Source organism: Eucyclogobius newberryi, unplaced genomic scaffold (genome assembly GCF_026437365.1).
Source record: "Eucyclogobius newberryi isolate DKJ021-1_F unplaced genomic scaffold, fEucNew1.0.hap1 SCAF_19, whole genome shotgun sequence".
Classification (NCBI taxonomy): Eukaryota; Metazoa; Chordata; class Actinopteri; order Gobiiformes; family Gobiidae; genus Eucyclogobius; species Eucyclogobius newberryi.
The window spans coordinates 17,011,895-17,037,207 of record NW_027315823.1 but is presented as its reverse complement, the minus strand read 5'-3'; the positions used below and the strand labels follow the sequence as shown (position 1 = coordinate 17,037,207).

General features: G+C 36.9%; 1 protein-coding gene across 1 annotated transcript in view; it reads right to left on the bottom strand.

Moving 5' to 3' along the window:
* The window catches only part of itpr1b (inositol 1,4,5-trisphosphate receptor, type 1b), a 64,113-nt gene extending 38,800 nt beyond the window's left edge, over positions 1–25,313 (bottom strand). The window contains exons 1-39 of the mRNA XM_072451923.1: positions 25,107–25,313; positions 22,628–22,724; positions 20,335–20,405; positions 15,307–15,422; positions 14,892–14,978; positions 14,443–14,601; positions 13,732–13,830; positions 13,564–13,647; positions 13,344–13,490; positions 13,163–13,267; positions 13,025–13,069; positions 12,388–12,417; positions 10,895–11,049; positions 9,702–9,801; positions 9,473–9,633; positions 9,267–9,408; positions 9,031–9,189; positions 8,775–8,947; positions 8,544–8,663; positions 8,276–8,467; positions 7,955–8,206; positions 7,725–7,866; positions 7,508–7,661; positions 7,228–7,418; positions 7,012–7,150; positions 6,868–6,922; positions 6,158–6,323; positions 5,914–6,078; positions 5,773–5,841; positions 5,568–5,705; positions 4,443–4,568; positions 4,112–4,312; positions 3,769–4,020; positions 3,303–3,428; positions 2,982–3,110; positions 1,678–1,798; positions 1,387–1,571; positions 742–890; positions 387–498 (exon numbers count right to left, since the gene is read on the bottom strand). Of these exons, the coding sequence (XP_072308024.1) occupies positions 387–498; positions 742–890; positions 1,387–1,571; positions 1,678–1,798; positions 2,982–3,110; positions 3,303–3,428; positions 3,769–4,020; positions 4,112–4,312; positions 4,443–4,568; positions 5,568–5,705; positions 5,773–5,841; positions 5,914–6,078; positions 6,158–6,323; positions 6,868–6,922; positions 7,012–7,150; positions 7,228–7,418; positions 7,508–7,661; positions 7,725–7,866; positions 7,955–8,206; positions 8,276–8,467; positions 8,544–8,663; positions 8,775–8,947; positions 9,031–9,189; positions 9,267–9,408; positions 9,473–9,633; positions 9,702–9,801; positions 10,895–11,049; positions 12,388–12,417; positions 13,025–13,069; positions 13,163–13,267; positions 13,344–13,490; positions 13,564–13,647; positions 13,732–13,830; positions 14,443–14,601; positions 14,892–14,978; positions 15,307–15,422; positions 20,335–20,405; positions 22,628–22,719 (5,109 nt within the window). The 5' untranslated portion in view covers positions 22,720–22,724; positions 25,107–25,313. The remainder of the gene's footprint in view (positions 1–386; positions 499–741; positions 891–1,386; positions 1,572–1,677; positions 1,799–2,981; positions 3,111–3,302; positions 3,429–3,768; positions 4,021–4,111; positions 4,313–4,442; positions 4,569–5,567; positions 5,706–5,772; positions 5,842–5,913; positions 6,079–6,157; positions 6,324–6,867; positions 6,923–7,011; positions 7,151–7,227; positions 7,419–7,507; positions 7,662–7,724; positions 7,867–7,954; positions 8,207–8,275; positions 8,468–8,543; positions 8,664–8,774; positions 8,948–9,030; positions 9,190–9,266; positions 9,409–9,472; positions 9,634–9,701; positions 9,802–10,894; positions 11,050–12,387; positions 12,418–13,024; positions 13,070–13,162; positions 13,268–13,343; positions 13,491–13,563; positions 13,648–13,731; positions 13,831–14,442; positions 14,602–14,891; positions 14,979–15,306; positions 15,423–20,334; positions 20,406–22,627; positions 22,725–25,106) is intronic.

The window sequence follows — 25,313 nt, the reverse complement described above, 5'->3', positions numbered from 1 at the left end:
TGCAATAGGATAAAAATTACATAAGTTGTGACAATTATTTTCCTAGAAAGCCGAGGGAAACCAGTTGTGTAATATCTGGTTAAATAGTAACCATAAAAGTTGCACTTCCTTTACGAGATTTTTTTAAAGTTTTTTTTCTGTCTAGGGCCAAATGTTGACAGCTACCCTTTTTGATATTCAATAAAAAAGTGTAAAGTGTATAAAGAATAAAGTATGGTTAACTCTTGGTATGGTATCCTTTCTGTTCTAAAGCACCGTTTCAGGAATCACCATTTTGTATTGAAAGAAAGATACTGAAGTATTTTTTGCTATCATTAAGATATAGTTTAAAATGACCTAGTCCTACTCAATTACTGTTGTTTTATCAAGATGGATGGGTTACATACCTTCTCCCCATAGCCACGGTCTTTGGACATCATTTCTCTTAATGTCTGCAAGACTTTAATACATAGCCTCTCTTCATTTTCCTCCAAAAGCTGTTTTGTATGTTTGATAAGTCTGGGTAAAAGAAAACGACAACCACCACATATTAAATTTGAGACCATATTTGTAATTTATTATAAAGCGGCAGTAGTTAATACAGCCAGGGTTTTTAATGAAATGCATTAGCAATAATAACTGGGAATATATGAAAGCTATGTAATCATTTGGTTAGTACTTTTGTGTAGGTCCAATCAGTAAAAGCTTTGGCATAATTATTAAAATATAATAATAGCTTAATGGTCTGAAATATGAACCTACTTTGAAATAAAGCCCCCACTTTCACATTTTCTGCGAGCGTCTGTGTTTTCAGGAAAGAGCAGCTCCGGACGATGCAGGACATCAACAAGTACTGAGAGTTCAGCTTGGACCAGTGGTCTCAGACGATCCTCTAATGCCGAGACAATATCCTAAAAAACAGTGCAATTGTATGTAGGATTATTACTGTAACACCACTGAAATATAATATATATATATATATATATATATATATATATATATATATATATAAATAAAGACAAAAGTTACAATAAAATGTTTCCTTTGCACTTGAGTCTGATGAAACTAAATTTGGGCGTTTTACTTTGTGGCTTGCAGATGTAACATTAGGGATTAAGAAATTTAAAAGTTAAAAAAAAAAAAAAACATTTCCAAGACGTTCCTCATGACGTGCAGTGAAGTAACACTTTCACTAAATGTGTGTTAGAGGAAATGAACAAAGTCATAAAAGACTTCTACTGAAAGTTGACTCATGTGTGACAAGAAGGAAACAGTAACTGTCGGGCAGCAATCCAAGTTCATCGTTTCTAGTTGGTATGCAAATAAATACATTTGGGAATATGATAACATGTTCTGGAGAGGAAAACAAGCACATTACACACAAGAGCATACAAAGTCCGAACAAACCTGCAGTCTTTCAATGATATTTCTATAATCCTTGGAGGTAGTCGGGCCAGAGTCTCGCCGTGAAGTGTTTTTAGCTGATAGTCTCCAGTTTAGGATGCTCTTCTGCACAACATTATTGGACTTGACAAAAAGATTGTTGACCTGGCTGTCTAGGTCCACTGGGATGGCAATGGCTCTACTCTTAGCTGGGCAAAGACCGCAGACATTATTTTACTTGGTGTCTCGTAATTTAAACATGATTAGAATATTAAATAGAATGGTATTTGGTAAAATAGTAAAATGGTATCTTACCCACATCTGAGAGCACTTTAATACAGGCCTCAACTGAGGCTTTTTGAAGAGGGTTCAACCAGATGCAGTGATAAACCCTGAAAACTCCCTGAAGAAGTTGAACGAACACTGGCTGGCGAGTCTGAAAAATAAGGAAATTACAACCAAATAATAAAAGAACATCATAATTAACGAACAGAAATAAAAAAAGACTACCAAACACCTACAGTTTACTGTGCTCAAAATGAGGGTAATCTTTGTTTATGCTAAACATTATGATAAAAGATGCATTTACTATTGTGCTTGGGGTGCAAAGGGTTCCCAAAAGGTTAAGTCCCACCACAACACAATAGAATCAGTGCTCAGAGTCAGAACGTTTAGGTAAAGTGATTACTACAACCACAAAAAGGTATCAGCTGTTCACAGCCAATAGCACAATAAATACCTCAGATATCTTTCCAAGAAAGGCCGTCTGTTACAAGAAAAAGAGGGTTGTAACGAGCTCATGAACCAGAATTATACAACGTTCTAAGAATGGGGGGCACAGAAATCAAACAGACCAAACCAAACATGACCATTTCTAATTAACTAGTATAGTTAAGTAAGTATAGTTGGTTAACTAAGTATAAAGAAGAGTATGGGATTGTATCTATTTATTTACTTGTTTTAATCATTAGAATCACTGCGAGTTACTGGAAGGAAAAGCAAAACCAAAAAGTATGGTTGCGTCAGTGCATCATGTGCACCATATCCATGTAAAACCTTGTGCAACAAGAGTTCTGGGAACAAGAACCTTTATGTGTTGACAAAGCTACCAAAACTGGGGACCTTTAAGGCTTTAGAGCTAGACACTCAGGAAAACTACATAAGATTCTTGGGTTTGACAAAGTTATACTTACATACATATAGCAAGCCAACTGAGCAACAGAAAAGAGTTCAAAGAGCAGGTTTTATGAAGAGTATTTGTCCATATTGTATATCTTGTAAACCATTCGATCTCAATCTTTTTTTTTTTCGTCTTCTTTTTGCGCCCCTTTTGGCACACAAGATTTGTCCAAAACGGCGTTCTACACAAATTCACTACATTATTAAAATGTGTATGTTTATTACACACAATAATTGGTTTAAGTGTTTTTTTGTTCCTATGCCCCTTTTCTAATGGCTTGTGGGTTTTTATTAATTAAATTTGCACTAATAATATTCTTGATGACCTGACCCTCCGAGTCTGGTCAGACAAACTCTGTGGATTTCAGGTTTATAAATCAATGCCATGAACAGGATTAGAGTTACAGGCAGTAATTGAGTATTGTATATCTTATGTTTACCTGAAGACTTGTGCTTTGGTCAGAGAAAGGAGAGCTGAAGAAACATGTGACGATGCTCATGACTGTTTCAGTTACGTAACGCTCCAGAATAGTGTCCGCATGTTTCCTGTCGCTGGTGTTGTTGCACACCTAGGAAAAGAAAAGAAGCCAATAAAGAGATGAACATGACACATCGCCAACAGATCACACTTCCTGCATGTGAGCAACAGGTAACACACTCCAGATCCACTGAATGTAGAGGTGACAGAATTATAGGCGAAGCATGGCATAATAACGTGACATGAAGCACAAAACAGTATTCTACTTTATCACAGGTCTTACCCTACAAATGTCCACTAGAAAGTTCTCAAACAGCTTCCACATGTGGTTGGATGTGTAGATTTCTTTCATTTCAACCTCTGTATCCACGTAACAGTGATTCAGAAAGTTTATATACGCAATCTTCACCTATAGAGGAAAAACATGAAGAAATAGTAAAACATATAACAGCTATAGTAAGCTATAATACATGTTTAACCACATAAAAGTGGAAACATGGTGACAGAAAGCTTCTACATAGATTATATAAAATTTAAAAAAAAAAAGGACATTTTTTTCTTCCTTTCTTCCTTCCTAGACAATTTTATTTAAAAATGCCACTGTAAAAGCTCTTTTGGCATGTCTTTTGGAGTCTGTACAGTTCAGATAACAATAACGGGGATCAAAATATGATTATTTGAAAAGCCGCTTAATTATGATTGATCCGATTAATAATTGCGGTCCTGAAAACAAGCCATGCTGGACACACCTCAGGGATACAGTCTTCATGTGTAACAACTCGCACAATATCATCCAAAGGCAGCAGTGAGTTGCATTTGATCTCTGTGTAAACATTTTTGCCCTCGGTGCAGACAGCCAGCAGCTCCACCAGGTGAATATGGTACATAAGTTGACTGTTTTCATCCATACGATCCCGTTCTGATCGCATCATTTGCACTAGAGTCTGAAAGGAGGCTCGGTCATTGTAGAACACCAGAACATCTTCACCTGAGTTTACGAGCTAAAAAAGGAGAAACAGCAACAATCACATATTTTGACAACAGCTTACAGAGACATAACTATATAGTGTATATAGTGATTTATTTTCTAACCTCAGCCATAACAATGTCCTGACATTTCTTGATGAATTTGTTTTCAGCTTTCACAATCGTCTGCAGGAACTTGAGGTACTGAACGTGTCGACCGTGAGACTCAATGCAGTGGACAAAGTGCTGAACAACACGTTCGTTGATTTCACTGCACAACTGAAAATTATTCATGAAGATGTGCTGCATGGTGACGGCCTCTAGAATCTGAAACGGAAACAACAATATCACTCAAAAAGGTATATGTTAAAATGTGCTTCTTATTAATGTGAACATTTTAACTTGAGATACGTATTGACAAGTAATATGTAATGGAGAAATGTCTGATGATACTCACCCCCGGGTTAAGAAATAAGTTAATATGTTTGTGGAGAAGTGTCTGGTTTGGTTGGTTCCCTGAACAGAAGTTTTGAAGGAACTCGTGAGCCTGTTTCATAATCTCTTGCATTCGGATATCTTCACCCTGGTAGAGAAGAACTTCATCAGACTACTTGGGTAATATCCATTTCATTACGTAAAATACACAATCAGTGGGCGATTTGAATGTTCGAATTATTGAAATGCATTTACTTTGTTATTTGTTTCTCAAAAACAATTCAAATATTAGGTGTTCAAAGAAGATTTTAAGAATGCACGTGATGATCCCTTTAGCAGCGGTCTGCCAGCGATAAGGACTAGGTCTCGGACTAGAGTTGAGTTGGACTTGAGTTGGACTTGAGTTGCCTTTAGGGGAGTCTTAGAAACTTACTTAGAGACTTTCGACTTGACTCAGAACCGTGACCCTCGGGACTCGGACTTGACTCTGACTCGTGATTTGGGAACATTTAGTCTTTCACACACTTATAAATGTGACCGTTTAGATGCTTTCGGTTCCTCTGTCTCTCCTCTGCAGAGACAAACAGCCGCACTGCACACGGGCTGAAGCGCTCTGATGCTTTGGACAGTTTGGAATCTATAAAATAAGTACTACATCCCATAAGCATTTATCCAGGTTAATCTGCCTCTTATTCACTGAATTTCACGCACAAACAGCTGATGAACTAAGTGATAGCGGACAACCACAACTCATTTCTATCCGCATTCCTGTTGAAAAATTATATAAAAACATAAAACCACACAGTCCAGTTTCCAGTGCCGCTCAAAGAGAACAAGTTAAACACACTGCGACACAAGTGTTCTTATAATAAACAATGGCCCCATTTGAATCTTGGAAAAGTAGACTGCAATAATGTATGATTAAAGGTGCATTATGTAACTTTTGTGCCTGCCCCAAAATACAGTGCTGGCTACAGTAGTCTGTATTATTATTATTATTATGATTATGATTATGGCATTGTGCAGCCAAAACTCACCAAAATTATGGAAATTACTACTGTTTTATATTCAAAACGTCTGGGGGAAGATAACTAATTGCCCACAGACTATGCTAGCATGCAATCTAAAATGTAGGGTAATTTGTCACCTTTTCATAGGGGATTTGCAGCAGCTCCAGAACCACACTGTGAGCTCCCATGTTCCTTAGCAGTCTTTGCTGTTGCTTCCTGCTCTTCTTCCCTGAGATTCCCTCTTGAATACACAGCTTACTGAGCCTCAACAGGATCTAGGAATTATACACATTCAGAATGAAGTCACGAGGAAAGCACAAACCAAATCAAAGATTTTCTAACCTCTTTTACAACTCTATAGTTATAATTGCTGGTACTTTCAGAATTCTTTCCATCTGAACTTGAATCACCCTAATAACAAAAGGAAAGAAAATCAAGCAAAACAGATGGTGTTATAACAGGTCACACTGAGGCTGAATTGACCTTCTTTTTGCCATCAGATTCAGGCCCATCTCCGTCCATTCCATCCTCTCCTTGCCTTTTGTAAACCCATAATTCAGATTTCTCAACAATAGATCGAAGCTGATCCAGATCTGACTTGATCTGTTTATAGTTGTCCACATCTTGACTGGTCACAAGCAGCTGCACCTAAAAGAAGTACATATGCATGAGCTTTCCTTGGGGGGTATAAAGTGGGTATAAAGCTGGAACAATCAGGAGCTTATACTTGTTTGAAGGCCATGAGGACTTCTTGTCTCTGACTGAAATGTCTAAAGAGCAGGTGAAGTGCTCCAGACACAAGGGGAGGGTAGTCGTGCATGGTCAGATGTAGCAGGACTCGGAGGAAAGTACGGCCCCCGTGGTCATCAAGGTCCAAGGGGGTATTCTCCTCACTATAAAACACAGAAAACAATTGAACATTGCAACTGGGCTGGGTTAGGGTTAGCTAAGTTCATTGATTATTCATAACTTGAATTATTATTATAATTATAATAATTCAATAATATTATATTATTGAATTATTGAAATCCTTGGCAACAAACGTATTGACGAATAATCGTTATCTGAACAACACACTAACTATAAACAAGAGGTTTCATGCCTTACACAGAGCAGGAATTACATTCAAATGACACAAGAAACAAATATGAAATCTCTTAAAAATTTTGTAAAAAGCTCAAAAAATTGATTAATTGAAATAAAAATCTGTATTAATTGATTTATTCATAGTTTTGGCCCGGGTGCCACTTATACTTATATTTATACTTTATATGTGATATTATTTGTTATTTTCACACTTGCAACTGCATTTCATACTCCAGTGCAACTTATATGTTTTTTTCTTCTCTATTATGCATTTTTTGCATTATACTCCGGAAAATACAGTATAGGCTATACATTGCAAATTGCATCTAGGGGTTTTCTTTTTTAAATTACCTTCCTCCAAAGATTCCTTCAGCTTGCTCTTCAATATTCTCGAAGTCCAAATTTCCTACAGTAGAAATTATTTTTTTGCTTTAGATGGGCAATGCTATTGCAAAGACCATATAATTCAAATATATAATATATTTTGTGCCTAACCAGGAATTTGTGGCGGGACGTTATTGGCACCATTTTGGCTGACAGTGTTTTCATCTTGTTTGTTGTTCTCATCAAACTCCCTCTTGAAGATGCAAAGCAAGCAGGAAATCCGATAGTCCAACCGAACATTGAGAATGAACTAAGGGAGTAAAGAACAACTTGGGATAAACTAAAAGATCCATTTTGAAAAAAAAAAGAAGAAAACATGAGGATTACCTGTAGGATTTCAATAACCTTAAGCTTTGTGTCCATGACCATGATGTCCTCTCTTTCAGGCTCAATTTGTGTTTTAGGCACGTCTCCTTCAGGTTGGTGTGTGGGGGTCGTGGGCAGTAAACCACCTCCACGCAGCACCACCTGTGTCATCAGCTCGCCCACTCCATGAATGGACTTCATCACATTACTACCTGAAAACACAAAGTGCACTTTTTCCTTCAACTTGCCCTGAGGCTAATACACGAATAGATAATGTAAAGATATTTTAAAATGTGTGTACCTTTGCTTTCTTCCCCCTTCTCTATCTTATTGATGGGATATACCGTGTTGACATGTACACAGTCCAAAATATTCAGTAATATTTTGGTCAATCGTAGCAAGTCACTGAAGTTGTAGAAACCAAAGTAGATGAGATTTCTTGCCAGGTTCACTACCTGCAGGAGGAAGAAGCCAATTTATGCTTTAGAACTAGATAACTTAATCCAAAGTGTCTGTACCTCAAAGGTAAGCTTGTTTTTCTCCTTGTCAGAGAAAGGGATGTTTTGTGACACCACCTCTCGAAGGTAATTCTCCACAAAATCCATGGTGAGGCAGAAGCGTTCCTTGATCTCATCTCTAGAGGTCCCATCGTTGTCATAACTGGATATTTAAATAAATAATTTGGTCAATGTATTAACTAAGAAGCACTGTAAAATAAAATGTAAAACAATTCTGACAATCAACCTACTCATCAATTGAAATTTGAGAAGGAATCTCAGACCAAAGTCGAGCATATTTAACAGGGGTGACTTGCTCCTGCGGGTCTCTGTCCACATGCATGTGAAGCATCAGGCGGCAGAAAGAGGCACGCAGGTCGAACGGCAGGTCCTCGTCAGACATGCAGCGAAGGATCAAGTCCACATCCAGCTGACCTGATATCTTATTGATGGCAAGGTACTGGCGGTCCAGACACATCCTGGCAAACAGATTCAGTTGGCACCTGGAAAAGAAAAGGTTTGTAAATCATTGCTATATGGGTCCAGATATTTCTCTAAAGTGTCGTATTCACCTATAGTAGCTGACCACTTCCAGGTCCTCCTTCTGGCCCTCCCTTGCATCCTGAGCCAGCTCACGGACGCTCTTACTCCTGATCTCTTTACAGTTATCTTTCCAGAAGAGCCACACTTCCTCCTCATCCTCTGCCTCCACTGGATTCTCCCCATTTGTTGAGATCTCAATCTCAAATCTTGACAGCACCAGCCTAAGAAACAATCACAAAGATTAGTTTTAATCTAATAAAGTTATGATGTCAAAAGATTTCATAAACTCTAACAAACTTGGTTTCAATGAGGATGTCAGCATTGCTTTGGTCCAGTACTGCGTTGCAGATGAGCTCTTGTGTAACAGGAATGGATTTGCTCATAGAAACGCAGAGATCTGACAAGTAGTCAAGAAACCTGGATACAAATGAAAACATATTAAAACGTTTTTAGCGGCAATTAAGACAGAACGTCCAAACATTCTTTGATGGTGTCTTGTTTACAGTCTATTCTCCCCCAAAATTTCACCTTGGTTCTTGATTCTTTCTCACAAGAGTCACAAATGTGTCTATCTCAGCAGCAGTGATATGTTTCTCAAGTAGTTTTCGGTTGTTATGCAATAAAGCAGTTATTGTGTCTTCTGCGAGCACGTCATATCCAATTTGTTTTTGCATGAAGCGGAATTGTTTAGCTATATACTCCTGCAAAAAAAAAAAGGAGATTATTTGAGATTGCAAAACGGTCATTGTTATTAAAAGCCAAGGAGTTTGTGTTCCTGCCCCACCTGATTTTTTCGATAATCCTGCTGAGAATGTCGTAAGACTCTGTAACACAGTCTGCAGATATGTCTGAATGGTGCATGCCGCTGGTCTCCGAGCTCCTCTAGTCGTAGCATTGGTCCATCACCACTGTCTGTGAAAGGGGCCTGCAGTAATTTGAAAATCTGCCAAAACCAACAATAGTTTATATTATTTTTAAACATACATACTGCATAATATGGATACTTAATCAGACACAAACCTGCTTCAAAATATTTTGCTCTCTCATAAGTTTTTGCCGCTCCCTGTCGGGCCTGTTAACCATAATCTCCAAAACATCCTGCCCACTATTGGGAATGTCCACAACGAAGAAAACTAAATCCTCCAAGAGTTTGGTCACAAATCTATAAAATATACACTGTAACTTACATCACACCAGGAACAGAAACTTTTCTTTTTCATACACACCTTCTTTCGTTTTGTGTGATGGTACCCTTTTCAAGTTTTCCAGCAATTGATGCCAGAACTTTACTTGCATCGTTGGCAAAATCTAGATCTCGTACTTCTGCAGGGGGCACTGGCACAATGGCAAAGGCTTCCTTGTCTTCTTTAACTCCAGATGTTCCTATCTATAAAAACAAATGTCTTGTTTTATCTTTTAGTTGTTTGAAACTATGAACCTGCATCAGTTACTCACCCGCAACATAACAGGTTTCTCTTCCTCTTTATCGATAGGATTGTTTGTACTGTGAACCCATGTGTTGGTGCAGAGATGCCTTAGCCTCACGTAGGAACTCCTAAAAAATAAGGAATACACATCCTTGAAATATTACCGGTATGTGCTCTGTGATGTGCCATGTTTCAGCAAATATTCAACATTATTCTTATTCTACTCTTTACATCGTCATAGAACCAAATAAAATAATTTAAATATTATCTTGTCCACCAACTATCCATTATAGTGATACATCTTCAGCCATGTAAAATTTTGTGTATATATATATATATATATATATATATATATATATATATATATATATATATATATATATATATATATATATATATATATATATATATATATATATATATATATATATATATATATATATATATATATATATATATATATATATATATATATATATATATATATATATATATATATATATATATATATATATATATATATATATATAAATAAATGCATTGTAAAGTGTACAACAAAACTTCAAGCCAAAATCTTCAAACTGATCAACACGAGTGTTTTCTGACTTACAAGACAGGCTCTTCACAAAGGTCAGATTCTTTTAAGGTCTTACATAACTAAAACCTAATAATTCACATTTGCACAGCTCTTCGTCCAGCCAACAATTGGTCAGGATTATTATTATTATTTTTTTTTTTTACAAGTATCAAACCTTCCAGACAAGCAACTGGCTGAACATAAAAGTACTCCTCTTATCTCATGAGCAATGATGAGGAACAATACACTGGGCAAAGCCGTTAAAAAGCTTTAAAAAAAATTGTGTTATTGTGTGACAGCTCAAAGGCCAAAAATCCAGTACATCATACGTTTTAATTTGGTAAATGAATGACATCTCTGTGGTTTATGGCCTAATCTAAATGACAGCATATAGCATTTTGAAATACAGTTATTCCCCTGTATGCCTACTCACAGTGCCTTCTTTCAGTCTTTTCATAATGGAAACCCTCCAAACTATACAGGGACTTTCCTTCTTCACCACTGAAAACAAAACACATAACCCATAACGACAAGATTCCCTAACCTTAACCTTAACCATGGTCAATGATCCAAATCTCCCCAGAAAGCCTAGTCATGATATGTCAGCTGAAAGTGAAACCAGTTCATGACGATGTGCATAATACCTTGGCACCATAGAGTCGCCCCCTCTCAACGTCGTGGGGTCAAGCTCAAAGATAGATGCAATATCCATGCCATCTGGAACTGGCACCAGAGTGTACATGATTTTCTCCTGTGGAGCTCGAAGACGGCCCCTCAGAGCTTCATTGTCTCCATCTAACTACAAAGATCAAAGCAAGTGACCGGTAAATGTACAGCCCACACACATATACAGTAAAACATAGAATAAACGGAGTAGTAATTATGATTTAGAGTGAGAGTTTTCCAATCAAGTACACTAGTGTAACAACACACTTAAGTGGAACGAGCATACATTTAAAAAGGAAACAAATATAGTGAACCTCAAAACCCAGTAAAGCTGATGGATTCTAAATGATGCAACCTTACCATTGTGTGACAAGCCCTTGTGTATATACTCTATATATTGACGTGTACTGACTTTAACCATGTGCAATACTGTAACATTCAGGTGCAATACTGTAACATTCATGTGCAATACTGTAACATTCATGTGCAATACTGTAACATTCATGTGCAATACTGTAACATTCATGTGCAATACTGTAACATTCATGTGCAATTACTGCAAAACTTTGCGCAATAATATCACACTCATGTGCAATACTCAGACGCAATAATGTCATATTCATGTGCATAGAACTGCTGTAAATAAGAGTGTTTACTTTACCACTATGATTAGTATTATTTTGTCCTGTGTTTTATCTTTTTATTTAGATTTTTCAATTTTTATTTTTTTTTATTTTCTTCCCTCTATTCCCTATTCAGAATATGAGAGATTCTGTACATAAGAGTTTTGTTTATAAGATTTTTTTTCTATTAAGAGTGTTTTCTGTTCCTTTCTTCTGTATCTACTTGTGTTGCAGCTTCGAAATTTCCCCATGTGTGGACAAATAAAGGCATATCTCATCTTATCTTATCTTACAATTACTTCCTTTTAAGAGATGCAACATCATGATTTTATTAGTCTTTCATAGGAACAAGATAGTGTAATGTCAAAGATATGTGTGCAGCTACTGTTTGTATGTATATATTTATATATATTTTGTTTTGTTTGTAGATCATCATTAGGCAGATAAGTAACAGTAAAGTACAAAAATTGTTTTACTAATGTTAAGACTAATACCATGGGCCACACTTAGTTTAAGCTTCAGGGGGGTCTCATTTACAAAATATTTTTCTGTTAGTGTAGAATTTAATGTTTTTACTGTATATTTTTTGTAATCATAGTCTTGGATGTTAACTGTTGCACAACACTGCCCTCAAATAATTCTTAACAGAACATTATGTTTAAAAAACAAATGTCACTGTAGCCGTTAGGTCAAACTATGATTGGGCTCTGTACATTACTGTGCAGTGATCTAGTGTGTTCAATGTATAGTGTAAAACTTCCCAAATAAAGTAAGTACAATAATTAACTAAAACAAAACACAATACACTTATTTATTGTAAATGTAAAATTAGGATTGGATAAATTTACCTGAAAGTTAAAGGGTGTAAAGTCTGCCACCTAAAAAGAAAGCCACTGGATCAATACAAAATGATAACTGGATTAATACAAAGTGTGTACTTTATGACTTATGCCGATCTGTTCTGAATGACATTTACATTAATTGATAAATGTTCAAATTGTTCTAACCACAAATGATGAACTTTGTAAAGAAAATAATTACACCAATATTTAGATTTAGATTAATTATATATCGTAGGCAATTCAGTTGTAGTCATCTGGACACTGTTTTTGAAAAACAATACATCCAAAAGTTTCCCCTGAAACTAATTTTCTTTGTAACCCTAATACCTAATTAATAATATATAGTGAAGGTGGAAGAAATATTGCGGAAAAAAACATTATCCACCAATTGTTTCAAAATTAGAATATAGTTAGGACTTCAATGCAAAATATATATATATATATATATATATATTTATTTAAAAAGGCAGCAATTAGAGCTAGTTAAAAAAGAAAAAAGATGATACAAGGATCCCGAGATATCTCTGTACCTACAGACATGTCAAATATGAAGTGCGATGAACCCAATGTGATTTAACAAACTCTTTGGAAGAAATGAAAATCAAATCTCTATGGTGGATTTAGAAAGAGGATGTTAACTCACAGCAGATCGCTGCTCAGCACTCTCCTCCTCAAAGTCCTGATTAACCTGAAGGAAATACAGAAGTGAACCTTACTTACAATAAGTTTGTGTATCCATGTAACATAGATTAATGAACAATGATCAAGAGTTAGACCATACCTCACCAACTTCTGCAGCCAAGTAGCAGCCCGTTGCCAAGTGCTTGAACCTAAACAGGCTGTTCCAATAACCAGCACCTCCTCTGCAAGGATCATGATGGACCACCTGAAAAAGGATACTTAAGAATTAATATGAAAATATCAAGAAAGAAAACAAAACCTTTGTTTAGTTTGTCACTCACTTCGATTTCCCACAGTGCTTTGCTGCTGGTGGCAGATGTCGCAGACTGTCGGCCAGTTGTCCTTAGAAATACATGCTGCTTCTTTTTGTAGTCGTCACAGGTTAGGAACTTCTCCTGCTCTGCGTGAAACAACCGGACTACGTCGCCCTGCCATCACAAACATCCACTTTAAAAGACAGAAGACATTTTAGCAAAGAGACAAAGCTGTGATGCAACCTACCCCTTTCAGTATGGTTTCCTTATTGTCACTCCACTTCATAAAAAGAACAACTTTCCAACTAGTGTTACAATTAACGGAATTAACCTATAACAAGAAAAGACACACAGCCACAAATAATAAAATGTACATTAGTCTTTTGTCAGAACCAAGTAGATAGTGGCGTCATACCTCATTGCAACCAGGGTTGTCCACCAGCTGATGGCTGCTGGCATGAAGAGGCTGTCCTGCATTGACAGGATTAAGCACCACCTTATCTCCAATAACCACCTAAACAGACCAACTGGTTCAGTTATTTCATAACAAAGTGACTTGTTCTTTTAAAGTTGTTGTAGTATTTAAATATAAGGCAATAATGTTTTTATGGCCTGGATTATAATGTGGTTTGTAGTGTCACAATAGAGTCACTAGAGGGCACCGTTGGCTGTCCATCAGAACATGTTCAAATTGTTCAGATGCAGCAGACTTCTGATGTTAGTGTTCCTCAGGACTTTGAACACTTCTGTTGAAACTTGTGCTCATCAGTGAATTCATTAATCAGGGAAAATTTCAGAAAGTGAGGCAGGTTTTATAATAAACCTCATTATGGAAGATCCATCATTTTAGTTAATGTTTTAGTGATTTGCTCTTTCCTTTAGTTGAGTATGTTGGACGTAATTGGATTTATAATATTATAGTTTTGAACACTTTATATTATATGTTTGTACTGTTTATTGTACTGTAAATTTGTAATCTAATCTTTTAAATCATTGCATATGGGGTAAAATTGCATTCTTATGGGTACAATTACCCTCTACTCTCCAGTTTGAAGGAATTACATCTTGTTGACGACATTGCCAACAGAGAATGATTAAGGTGAAAGGAACACCAAGATCTACCCACGCTGTCTCCCAGGGACCGCAGCTTGTAGAAGGGCTGGATGTAGAACCAGGACCCCTCGTTTCCTGCAGAATCCAGAGTCACTCTCATGGCGTTCTTCTCCAAAAGTGCAGGCAGGCGTTTGTTAACTGTCAGGTATTTATTGCTTTTCAAATGGAGTAACTGTTGACAGAAAAATAATACTGTTACCCAGATTTGACAACAGACCTGAGGCCAAATATTTAACCTTTTTTGTATACACTATAATTACCAAAGTGCTAAAACAATATAATAAAAAATAAATATGTATAAAACCTGAAAAAACAACCATTGGTTTGAAATAAACAAAGCACATTTTAGTGCTATGAAGTCCATTAAAAGAGACAGAGTCCATCTCTGAAGCTAATATTCAAAAGGCTCAAGGATAACTTTATTTCAGTTTATGCCGAGCCAGATGATTAAACCCAATTTACCTGAATGACATTTCCATACTGGATGACTGTTCCCAGCAGCTTTCGGTTTTCAGACTCATTCTGTTTCTTCTCCAGGTCAGCTGCATGCTGTAAAATAAAACAAACAATGCAGCTACAAGCCAAATAACTTTATTTGTAATATATCCATTATACATCCATTGAAACCTTGAGAAGTTAAACTTAATGTTTAGAACTTGTGGTTCACTAAAAATGGAGCCAACAGTGGCATAGTTGGAAGGTTCACCCAGCAAACTAAAGGGAAGTACTTTTAAAGGCTTGTCAGGCAGAATAGATAGATAAAAATAACACCATATTATTGTTATATGATGGGGACTTGATTCCACCTTGTGCACTGTACGCTTCGGTCAGCATAGATTTGATAATGATTGTCAGAGAAACCTAAATGTGTTATTACATGGAGTTTGTTGAGGAGGACTGTATCTGTGGTGCTGTTGCCTCCAGGTTTTGCAGCTTTCCAGAACTGTTTCTGTGCAGAGTATCTGTTCATGGGACACAGCTTGAAAAGGCAATCTGGGGAAAGTGGACAAAAAAGAAAGCATAAGGAGGACATACATCACAACTGTACGACTAAAACTATTTGAGTTGAAGCATAAATCATGTACTCATCTTACAAGTCTGCCTTTAAACTCAAAATGTATGTTAGAAATGAGTATCCTTTGAACCGAAAGCTTTTCTTCACCCTGACACGCCAAGTGTTTTAAATGAGGACATGGATTTCATTTTCACTTGTAGGCCATTTCAAAACTCGGTCAGTCAGGTCACATTGAGGAACTTGGCTCGAGTCAATGCAGTGGAAGTCAATTGCACCCATAAAAGGAGGCAATTTACTCGAAACAATAAATTAAGTTGGTGTATTTAAGATTCTTTCCTATATTTTAGCACTTCTTTTGGGGGCGCCTTTCCCAGAATACAGAGGCATTCAAAAACGGGATAAACAACTTCTATTAAACTACTTTGTGTTTTGATCAGTAGCATAGCCCAATAACTCTTATGCTTATCCCTTTTCAGTGGCCGATCCCGTTATTTGGTGCGATGAAAGTAAAAATAACCCTGTGTAAGGTATAAAAGGAAATGCGGGCAACGTGTGTGCTTCTGTGAGCAAAAGGAGGCACAGAGAGGAGGGAAAAGATAGGGAGGGAAAATGGGGCCAAAAGGAGAAGAACTAGAGCAGATAAGACTGTGGAGGAGGAACAGGAAGATACGTGGATGTACAATGGAGCAATTAATAAGACGTATACAAATAATAATATAGCATGCTTTAGTGGACTAACAACCTGACCGAATGATTTCAGTAAGTTAAGTAAAAGTAAGTAGCTCTGATGTCCTTTCTGATAATTGGGGTGATCCTGCTAGAGTCTTATCTAGACATCGTAATAAATTATTCAAACTATAAAAACAAGTTGCACTGATAATATGATATTGTTTTACTTTTTTTTAACCAAGTTCCACTGATATTCAGAATATGTTGTTCAGGGGAGTTGGAATTCAATTCATATGGCAACATTAACAGGACCAAAAATAAATAGTACTGACAAGGTCATGTTTTTGTAGAAAGTTCTTTCCTCGCTTCACATGTAGCCTGAGAATATGTGTTCGACACCCAAAAATAATCCAACACCAGTTTAGTGTCTTGAAATTACAGTTTCAAGTTTGTCCAAAATCTGCCCCGGTAAAGTGGTTATGGAGGCCATGTCCTAACCTGCTCAGAAGAGATTTAGATCACCACGCACTGTGTCTGTCTGAGCCATGCAATCAGAATTTCGCATCAATGTGACCACCAGCAGCCTTTATGAAACATTTACAATATGACCACAGAGAGAGTGAGAGAATAACAATTTATACCAATACTTTGCAGAGGGTTCGATCCTGAAGGCAGCTTTTTAAATAGCTTAAGTGAGCTATAATTACTCTGCACGTCTACTGGGACGCAAGGATTTAACACAGGCGGCTTTTGCAATAAAGGTCAAACAGCTACAGAGGACCTTAAAGGGGGGACATCATCTATAAAACTCACCATTGTAGAAAAGTCTACCCATGTACATTTGAGATGCATCAAGCATATAATACAAGCCTCTAACAAGCCTGTTGGAGGCTTTGGAACATTTGTATTGTATTGTACTACAATACAAATGTTCCAATAACACACCTTCAACGGGTTTAACATTTCATTCAAACTCTTTCAGATGAAGAGATGGTGAGTAAAAGTCACAAGACAGAGTAAAGAACAGCAGACACGAGGTTCACCTTGAGTTGTTAGTGATGGATGAACACAACATCGATGGACATGTACCGTAATAAACGAGTAGATGAAAGAATGATGGAACAAGACAGGACGACTATATGAGCCACACAGTCGATTAAGCGGAGGACAAGAAGTCATTAAACGTTAATGGAGCTGAATTCAAGAGGAACTAGGAAGCAAAGTGTATCATTTCTCTGGTTTAGAATGGCTCAGTTTAGTGGCGGGCAGATCAAAATATCCATATCATTGATGTTTTGAATATAATTGAATATAGAGCACTGTATATTCTTTATAATAATAAAAAAGAAAATTATGTAAAAAGAGGTGATAAAAAAACTAAAACTGAATACACAGTACAAAGCTCAAACTAATACATTAAAGACATGTTTTATCACATAATAGACACAGCGCACAGGATATTGCCTGAAAATAGTTATCAGGACTCTTGCAAAAAGTTTTTAGATAATAAGTATCGAGATAATAAGTATTGAGATAAAAAGTATCGAGATAATAAGTACTGAAAAGACTTCTGATCTAGAGCTACAGTAATTTAAATTGTTGACTGTGAAGTGCGATTACTTTAAATAATACATGTAAACTAATACATGTAAACTAAACTACACTAAACAAAAGGTCTAATAATAAATAAACAGGTGTGTTACTTTTTTACTATAACTTTGAGTTCAAAGCTGGAATGAAGTTTATTTATTTTTATGCTCTTCAAAAAGACCTTGACAAATGCCTTAAAAACGCCTTAATAGTGAGGGCCGATTTTTCCTATAACACCGGACTAAAATGAACCCCAATTCAAACTGAAGCTGTTTCTGAACCATTTGGAGGACAAATAAATGACCGGACTCTTTTGTGAATCAAGCCTAGATTAAGGAGGATTAAAGCATCTGTCTGGAGGGATGTCTGATCCAAACTATTTGGGCATTTGTTGTACATTGACAATAATCTTTAAAAACTGAAGCTAATTTCACAGAAAATTAGATTTAGGGAGTTCTAATAAAGTCCAGTTAGGATCCATATAAAAGGCCTTTTGTGATTTCTGTGAATTTTAGGGTTCTTTTTTTATTTGAGTGTCTGCTCCTGATTCATCCATGAATGCATTATTTTTATGTTTTACATGCCCAGCAGCTTGATAGTTTCCCTTTATCAGAAAGTGGACTAAAAGGAATAAATAAAAGATTCCCACTGGTGGGCCTGCCTCTTTCAAATTTCATATTCAATGATACAAAACAAAGTTTTCTTATTGAAACACTTAAGGCTTTCCACGTATAAGATGTTGGACTTTAACTATTTTTATTACATTTTTTCCACCATCTGATAAAAGGGAACTCTCAAGCTGCTTGATATGTCGTACTTAAAAATAACCCTGTAGCCCACTTATTTCCAGTCAAATCAATCATTCTGGGAAGCATCAGGGTCAGTTTGTACGCCAAACCCACAAGTAACAAATTACCCTCAATAATGTAAAATAAATAATAGGACTTTTATATGGATTAGGCCTGGACATGTTTGCTTTATTACAAGTCCCTAAAACATATTTTGTAAATTTATCTTCAGCTTTTAAAAAAAAGTAATTAATTGTTAAAACCCAACATAAGCTCAAACTAGTGGCTCAGACCATCTCTCCAACACCAGCTTTACTCATATTTAACTAAGAAATTAGAAGCTGATCCTGTGCAGAGCCCATTTCTACTTTTAATCAGAGTAAATCAGACATCAGAATACAAAACTACAGAGGGTCTTTAAGATTCGAGCCAATTACGCTTTAGCCAAAAGCGTAAGGGCTTAAAGGCCGTCCATAAAACATAGACATGTGATCGTTGGGTATAGTTTGAAATCTTTTAGATTTTTTTTAGCACTGTCAAAACCAACAGCAATGTCATTATAAATAGCACAATAATTAATGACGGGCGCAACACCTGCCCTGCTGCTAATTAGGCTAAGAGATTAGACACAGGACAAAATGTGTGAGGGTCTTTAACAAACCATTCATTTTAACCACCTTCCTGCTGCAGGTTAATGTGTCTAAATGGAGAACTCGGAGACTGATTTTAAAGAGAGAGACAGCCTCTTACTAACATAAGGCAGAGTAATAAGGCAAAACTGTGCTATTTCACACAAAAATACATCCATCCATCCATTTTCTACCGCTTGTTCCCTTTCGGGGTCACGGGTGACTGTAGCCTATACCAGTGACTTTGGGCCTTTGGCGAGGTACACCCTGGAGAGTGGCCAACTCGTCGCAGGGTCAACACTGAGACATAGACATTGCAGACAATCATTCAGTTTCACATTCATTCACTAGGGTCACCAATTTTGCCACACACATGCATGTCTTTGGATGGTGGGAGGAACCCACGGTAACACTGGGAGGACATGCAGACTCCACCCAGAGAGATCATGTGATGTTTAGTCTGGTCCGAGAATCGAACCCATGATCTCCTTCTTGGGAGGCAGGAGCGCTAACCGCCTTTGACACCGTGCACCGCACCCCAAGCAAAAATACATCATCAATCAATTTTTTTTCTACAATGTGTACTGTCCAAAACCACATGCTTTCCTGCCACAGGACAAGCTAATGGATCATGTCGGTTAAAAAGGGCCAAAGTGATCATCGCAATCGTGTGTGTGGATCATTTCTAAACTACAGCACAAAGCAAAGTATTTATATGACTACTTTAGTGTGCTAATATTCAATCCAGTTTACAACACAGTGTTGGGACGTTTAACTCATGGGACGGGCCAGACAAGAGTTCTCTCTGGAGAACTGAGAATCTCAGAAAAGGATCAATTTCAAATTGACCAAAGTTATTTTTTTTGTTTTGTTTCCTCACCCATGTATCAGAGAGAAGAGAATCATTCTCCACCATCTATAGAAGAAAACTGAAGTGATAATGCACAAGGCCTCAGCGACATATAAACAAACAAGGAGTTTGGTAGATTAGGAGTGTTTAACAATCATTTGACACAGAACGGTAAAAATGAATAGAGACTGTTGTGTTGGTTGATTCTATTGATCTAAAAGCACTGCCTGAAGCGAGATCACACCTAATTATCATATTTGAGTGTGGAAAACAAATTATTTCTGCCTTCTGGGGGTCATCATTGACAATCGTTGAGCACATTGACAAAGACGGTAATACTTTAACAAAACAAGCAGAACTTTACCTCGGAATTTCTTGGGGGGGTTGTTAAGGTCACCAGTGTCGGGTTGTACCACGCAGCGGTCATCCACAAGCCTGGAAACATTTATTAATGGTTTGTCATTCAACCCAGACAATAGTATTAAACCAAAGCTCCAAATGAGAGCTTAAAACATTTAACTTGCGAGTGGGTTTTTTTGGATGCATTTGTCAGAAACAGGACATAAAGCTTCTGAATGCGAACATGCTGTGATAATGAAAAGTCTAATAATCAAATCCAAAGTTGGGAACACATTAGACTAATAACTTGTTGAAAAAACCTTTGGGAATACAGTTGGAGCATAGAGTAACACCAAACAATATGGGGGAATAATTATTACTGACATAAAACTAATAATAGTTCAAATCCAGAGCACTTTTCAGAGCTCTTAAGGTAACTTCAGGACATCATTTTTATTTTTTATTTTTTTCTAAAATAGGGGCACATGTGTTGATAGAAAATGCAAAAATAATAAATGATAACCTATCAACAGATTATGGTAACAGAGCAGCTCTTTTAAGGCCAATACTAACTCAAAGCTAAACATAGAGCTGACCTTTTTATTTATATGTCAAAATGAGTTTTGACTGGTTTGATATACTAAGATGAATGATAAACATTGTACATATACAATACATTTTTCATATCTCTGAATGTGTATTATAAAGTATTATAGCGGACAAAATAACTGATTTAGCCTCTGAAAAAAATAAAATATATATAAAAATATCGTCCTTTTACAATTGAACACTCTGTGCAAAATATTGCGGTCCCATTATCATTATCTCTAAGAGGCTCTAGGAAGCTCAAACTGCAGAATGGATTGCGTCATGATGCTTTCAGAGGTTTTGTTTCCTGTAGGCCCTCAGAAAGTAAATAATAACAATAAACTAGAACTATTAAATGGGAATAAATGCAGAACCAGTGTAAAAACTGCAGTTATATCATCATCACATTATCAAAAACATCTCCCATTTTGTGGTATTTATACACTACACTTCCGGCATCTTAAACATTTAATGCGTCCATACTTTTTTTCTTTTTTTTCTTTGGCAGAGGTATACGTTTGCGCACAACCTCAAAAACGAGCGCAATTTTGAGGGATGTGTTTGAGGTCGAGTGCTCTCAAATGACAAATTAAAAAGGTCTTTCTCCTTGCTTTGCTGGACAGATGATGATGTCTATATTGAATAAAGCTATTTATAACCGTGTCCTCTCCTGGGTAATGTGGAGGACGCAGCGGCAGAAGTGAAGGGTGGACTTATCAGCAGCCATTACCACACGAGATGAGAGATTTGACAAAGAAGCGCCGTCACAGTCTTGAAAGATGTGCATACATTTAGTTGCCATGGAAGGTGGCGGCGCACAACACCCAACTGTGAAAGAGCAAGGACTCGGCGAAAAAAGGGACTCGCAAGTGGTAAACAGAGCAGTGACATAGCAAGAGGAAGGAGAATCCGGCTCATAAAGGAGGAAAAGGAGACGCGTGTCCCTCGTAGTAAAAAACAGCCGAGGTGAAAAAAAGAAACAAAGTACATTTCCAATAAACATGGCAGACTGGGCACTGCCTCTGATGTGCCCAGTTTAAACACAATGAGGTACTTCGGTGCTCAGGCTGTAATTAGAGAGGAGGAAAGATGTCAAGTGGTGGTGCTAAACGGTTCTCAGTGCAACAGGATGAGGAGGGGTAATCTAAGGCAGGTCAGAAACAAATGTAAAGCAAATTAAAATGCAGAACCTTCAATTGGTAACTAATTAAAAAAAAAAAAAAAAAAAAAATATATATATATATATATATATATATATATATATATATATATATATATATATATATATATATATATATATATATATATATATATATATATATATATATATATATTCCCTGTAGGGAATTTAAATAATACATTTAAAAAACATGTTAAGACTAATATTTTCACGTGTATTTAGTAATAAACTATAACATAACTATATAATTGTTTTAAATATTTTTTTTTATTGGAAACCACAAATTGGTCTAATAATAAAGCCTCTTCATACTGTAAATTCATTGTAGCAAGCAGCAGATTTTAATGTAAATATTTCGATTTCTCAAAAATGGCCCAACATGTGCCCAGAGTGTGCAAAGATTGGGGCCCGGAAAAACATTTTCTGAGCACCCAAGACTCAAAAAGAGGATAATATACAGGCCACAGATCAAATCAATATAACCATTTCTTGTAAATATTTGAATATTTTGTACTGCTCAAAAGAAAAGTTACAACAAAATACAACGTACCCTAAAGTGCTGATGAATCCAGCGGTGGAGCCTTCTGCATAAAGGGAGCACACGTCCCCAATGTGGAGGAAACTTGACATCTTGTCCGACATGGTGCCTTTTGGACGGAAAAAGAATAAACGTCATATTAGAATACTGGTGTGTCTATTAATAGTTGAACCCTACAGTGATTAGAACATCAACGGCAGTCTCGTTTTCTGTAAGAAATCATATTATATTTGTAATGTGAGATGAAAAAAGGTAAAAATAAATGGTTACTTTTGTGCTCCATTTGGTGTTTTGTGTGGCGCAAATGAAGAACAAATTGGCTAAACGATGATTAGAATAAATTAAATCAGATAAAACGATAAAATAAATCCATCAAGAAATTTAACAGAAATTAAACATTGTGACCTACATAAAAGTTTCACATGTTATAAAGCTGTTCATTGTGTTGCATTTGTAGTAGACACTTATAATAAATAGTGGAAACATTAATTCCCACACTAGTTGAATTCACCATCTGATTATTTATAGATGTACCAAATATTCTGACACACAGACAGACACACAAACAGGTCCAAACAGAGATCCAAACAGATACAAACAGACACATTCAAACAGACACATAAACGGGTCCAAACAGAGATCCAAACAGATCCAAACAGACACATTCAAACAGACACATAAACGGGTCCAAACAGAGATCCAAACAGATCCAAACAGACACATTCAAACAGACACATAAACGGGTCCAAACAGAGATCCAAACAGATCCAAACAGACACATTCAAACAGACACATAAACGGGTCCAAACAGAGATCCAGACAGATCCAAACAGACACACAAAGAGATCCAAACATATCCACAAAAAGATCCAAACAAATATAGAAAAAGGATCCAAACAGACACACAGACAGAACCAAACAAACACACAAAAAGACCCAAACAGACATACAAACACATCCAAACAAACACATCCAAACAAACACACAAATAGATCCAAACAGACATACAAACAGACACACAAAGAGATCCAAACAGACACACAGAGATCCAAACAAACACACAAAGAGATCCAAACAGACACACAAAGAGATCCAAACAGACACACAAAGAGATCCAAACAAACACACAAAGAGATCCAAACAGACACACAAAGAGATCCAAACAGACACACAAAGAGATCCAAACAGACACACAAAGAGATCCAAACAGACACACAAAGAGATCCAAACAAACACACAAAGAGATCCAAACAAACACACAAAGAGATCCAAACAGACACACAAAGAGATCCAAACAGACACACAAAGAGATCCAAACAAATATAGAAAAAGGATCCAAACAGACATCCAAACAGATACAAACATACACACAAACGGATCCAAACATACACACAAACAGATCCAAACAGACAGAACCAAACAAACACACAAAAAGACCCAAACAGACATACAAACAGACATACAAACAGACACACAAACACATCCAAACAAACACATCCAAACAAACACATCCAAACAAACACACAAATAGATCCTAACAGACATACAAACAGACACACAAAGAGATCCAAACAAACACACAAAGAGATCCAAACAGACACACAAAGAGATCCAAACAGACACACAAAGAGATCCAAACAGACACACAAAGAGATCCAAACAGACACACAAAGAGATCCAAACAAATATAGAAAAAGGATCCAAACAGACATCCAAACAGATACAAAACATACACACAAACGGATCCAAACATACACACAAACAGATCCAAACATACACACAAACAGATCCAAACATACACACAAACAGATCCAAACATACACACAAACAGATCCAAACATACACACAAACGGATCCAAACAGATCCAAACAGACAGACAGACAGACAGACAGACATACACACAAACAGATCCAAACAGATCCAAACAGACAGACAGACAGACATACACACAAACGGATCCAAACAGATCCAAACAGACAGACAGACATACACACAAACGGATCCAAACAGATCCAAACAGACAGACAGACACACAAACAGATTTACACAGACAGACACACAAACAGATCCAAACACACAAAAACAGATCAAAACAGACAGACACACAAACAGATCCAAAACATACACACAAACAGATCCAAACATACACACAAAAAGATCCAAACATACACACAAAAAGATCCAAACAGACAGACACAAAAACGGATCCACACAGACAGACACACAAACAGATCCAAACAGACACACAGATGGACACACAAACAGATCCACACAGACACACACACAGATCAAAACAGACACACAGACACACACACACACACAAACAGATCCACACAGACACACACACAGATCTGGTGCAGGAGGTGGCTCTACATTCACTGTACGGTTTACTGTAAAAACAGCAGAAACATGAGCGTGGGCCACTTCCTTAAAAGGGATGCTGAAACAAAAAAGAACATTGCATGAACTGGAAAACTAGGCTCATTTTACCTGGCACGAAGCAAAGAGGGCGGCAAAGAGAAGAGGAAGCAAAGGCGTCCAAGTGGGTCAGCGGGGGATCATTTACAGCTCTATCCGCAGGTTAAGTCCATGGCACTGGAACTCCAGGTGCAGGCGATCCGAGCTTTATCTCTGACAGCTGAATGTGCCTTCGGCAAAACCCGCTTCTTACCTCCTCCACATGTCACTGAGGAACGC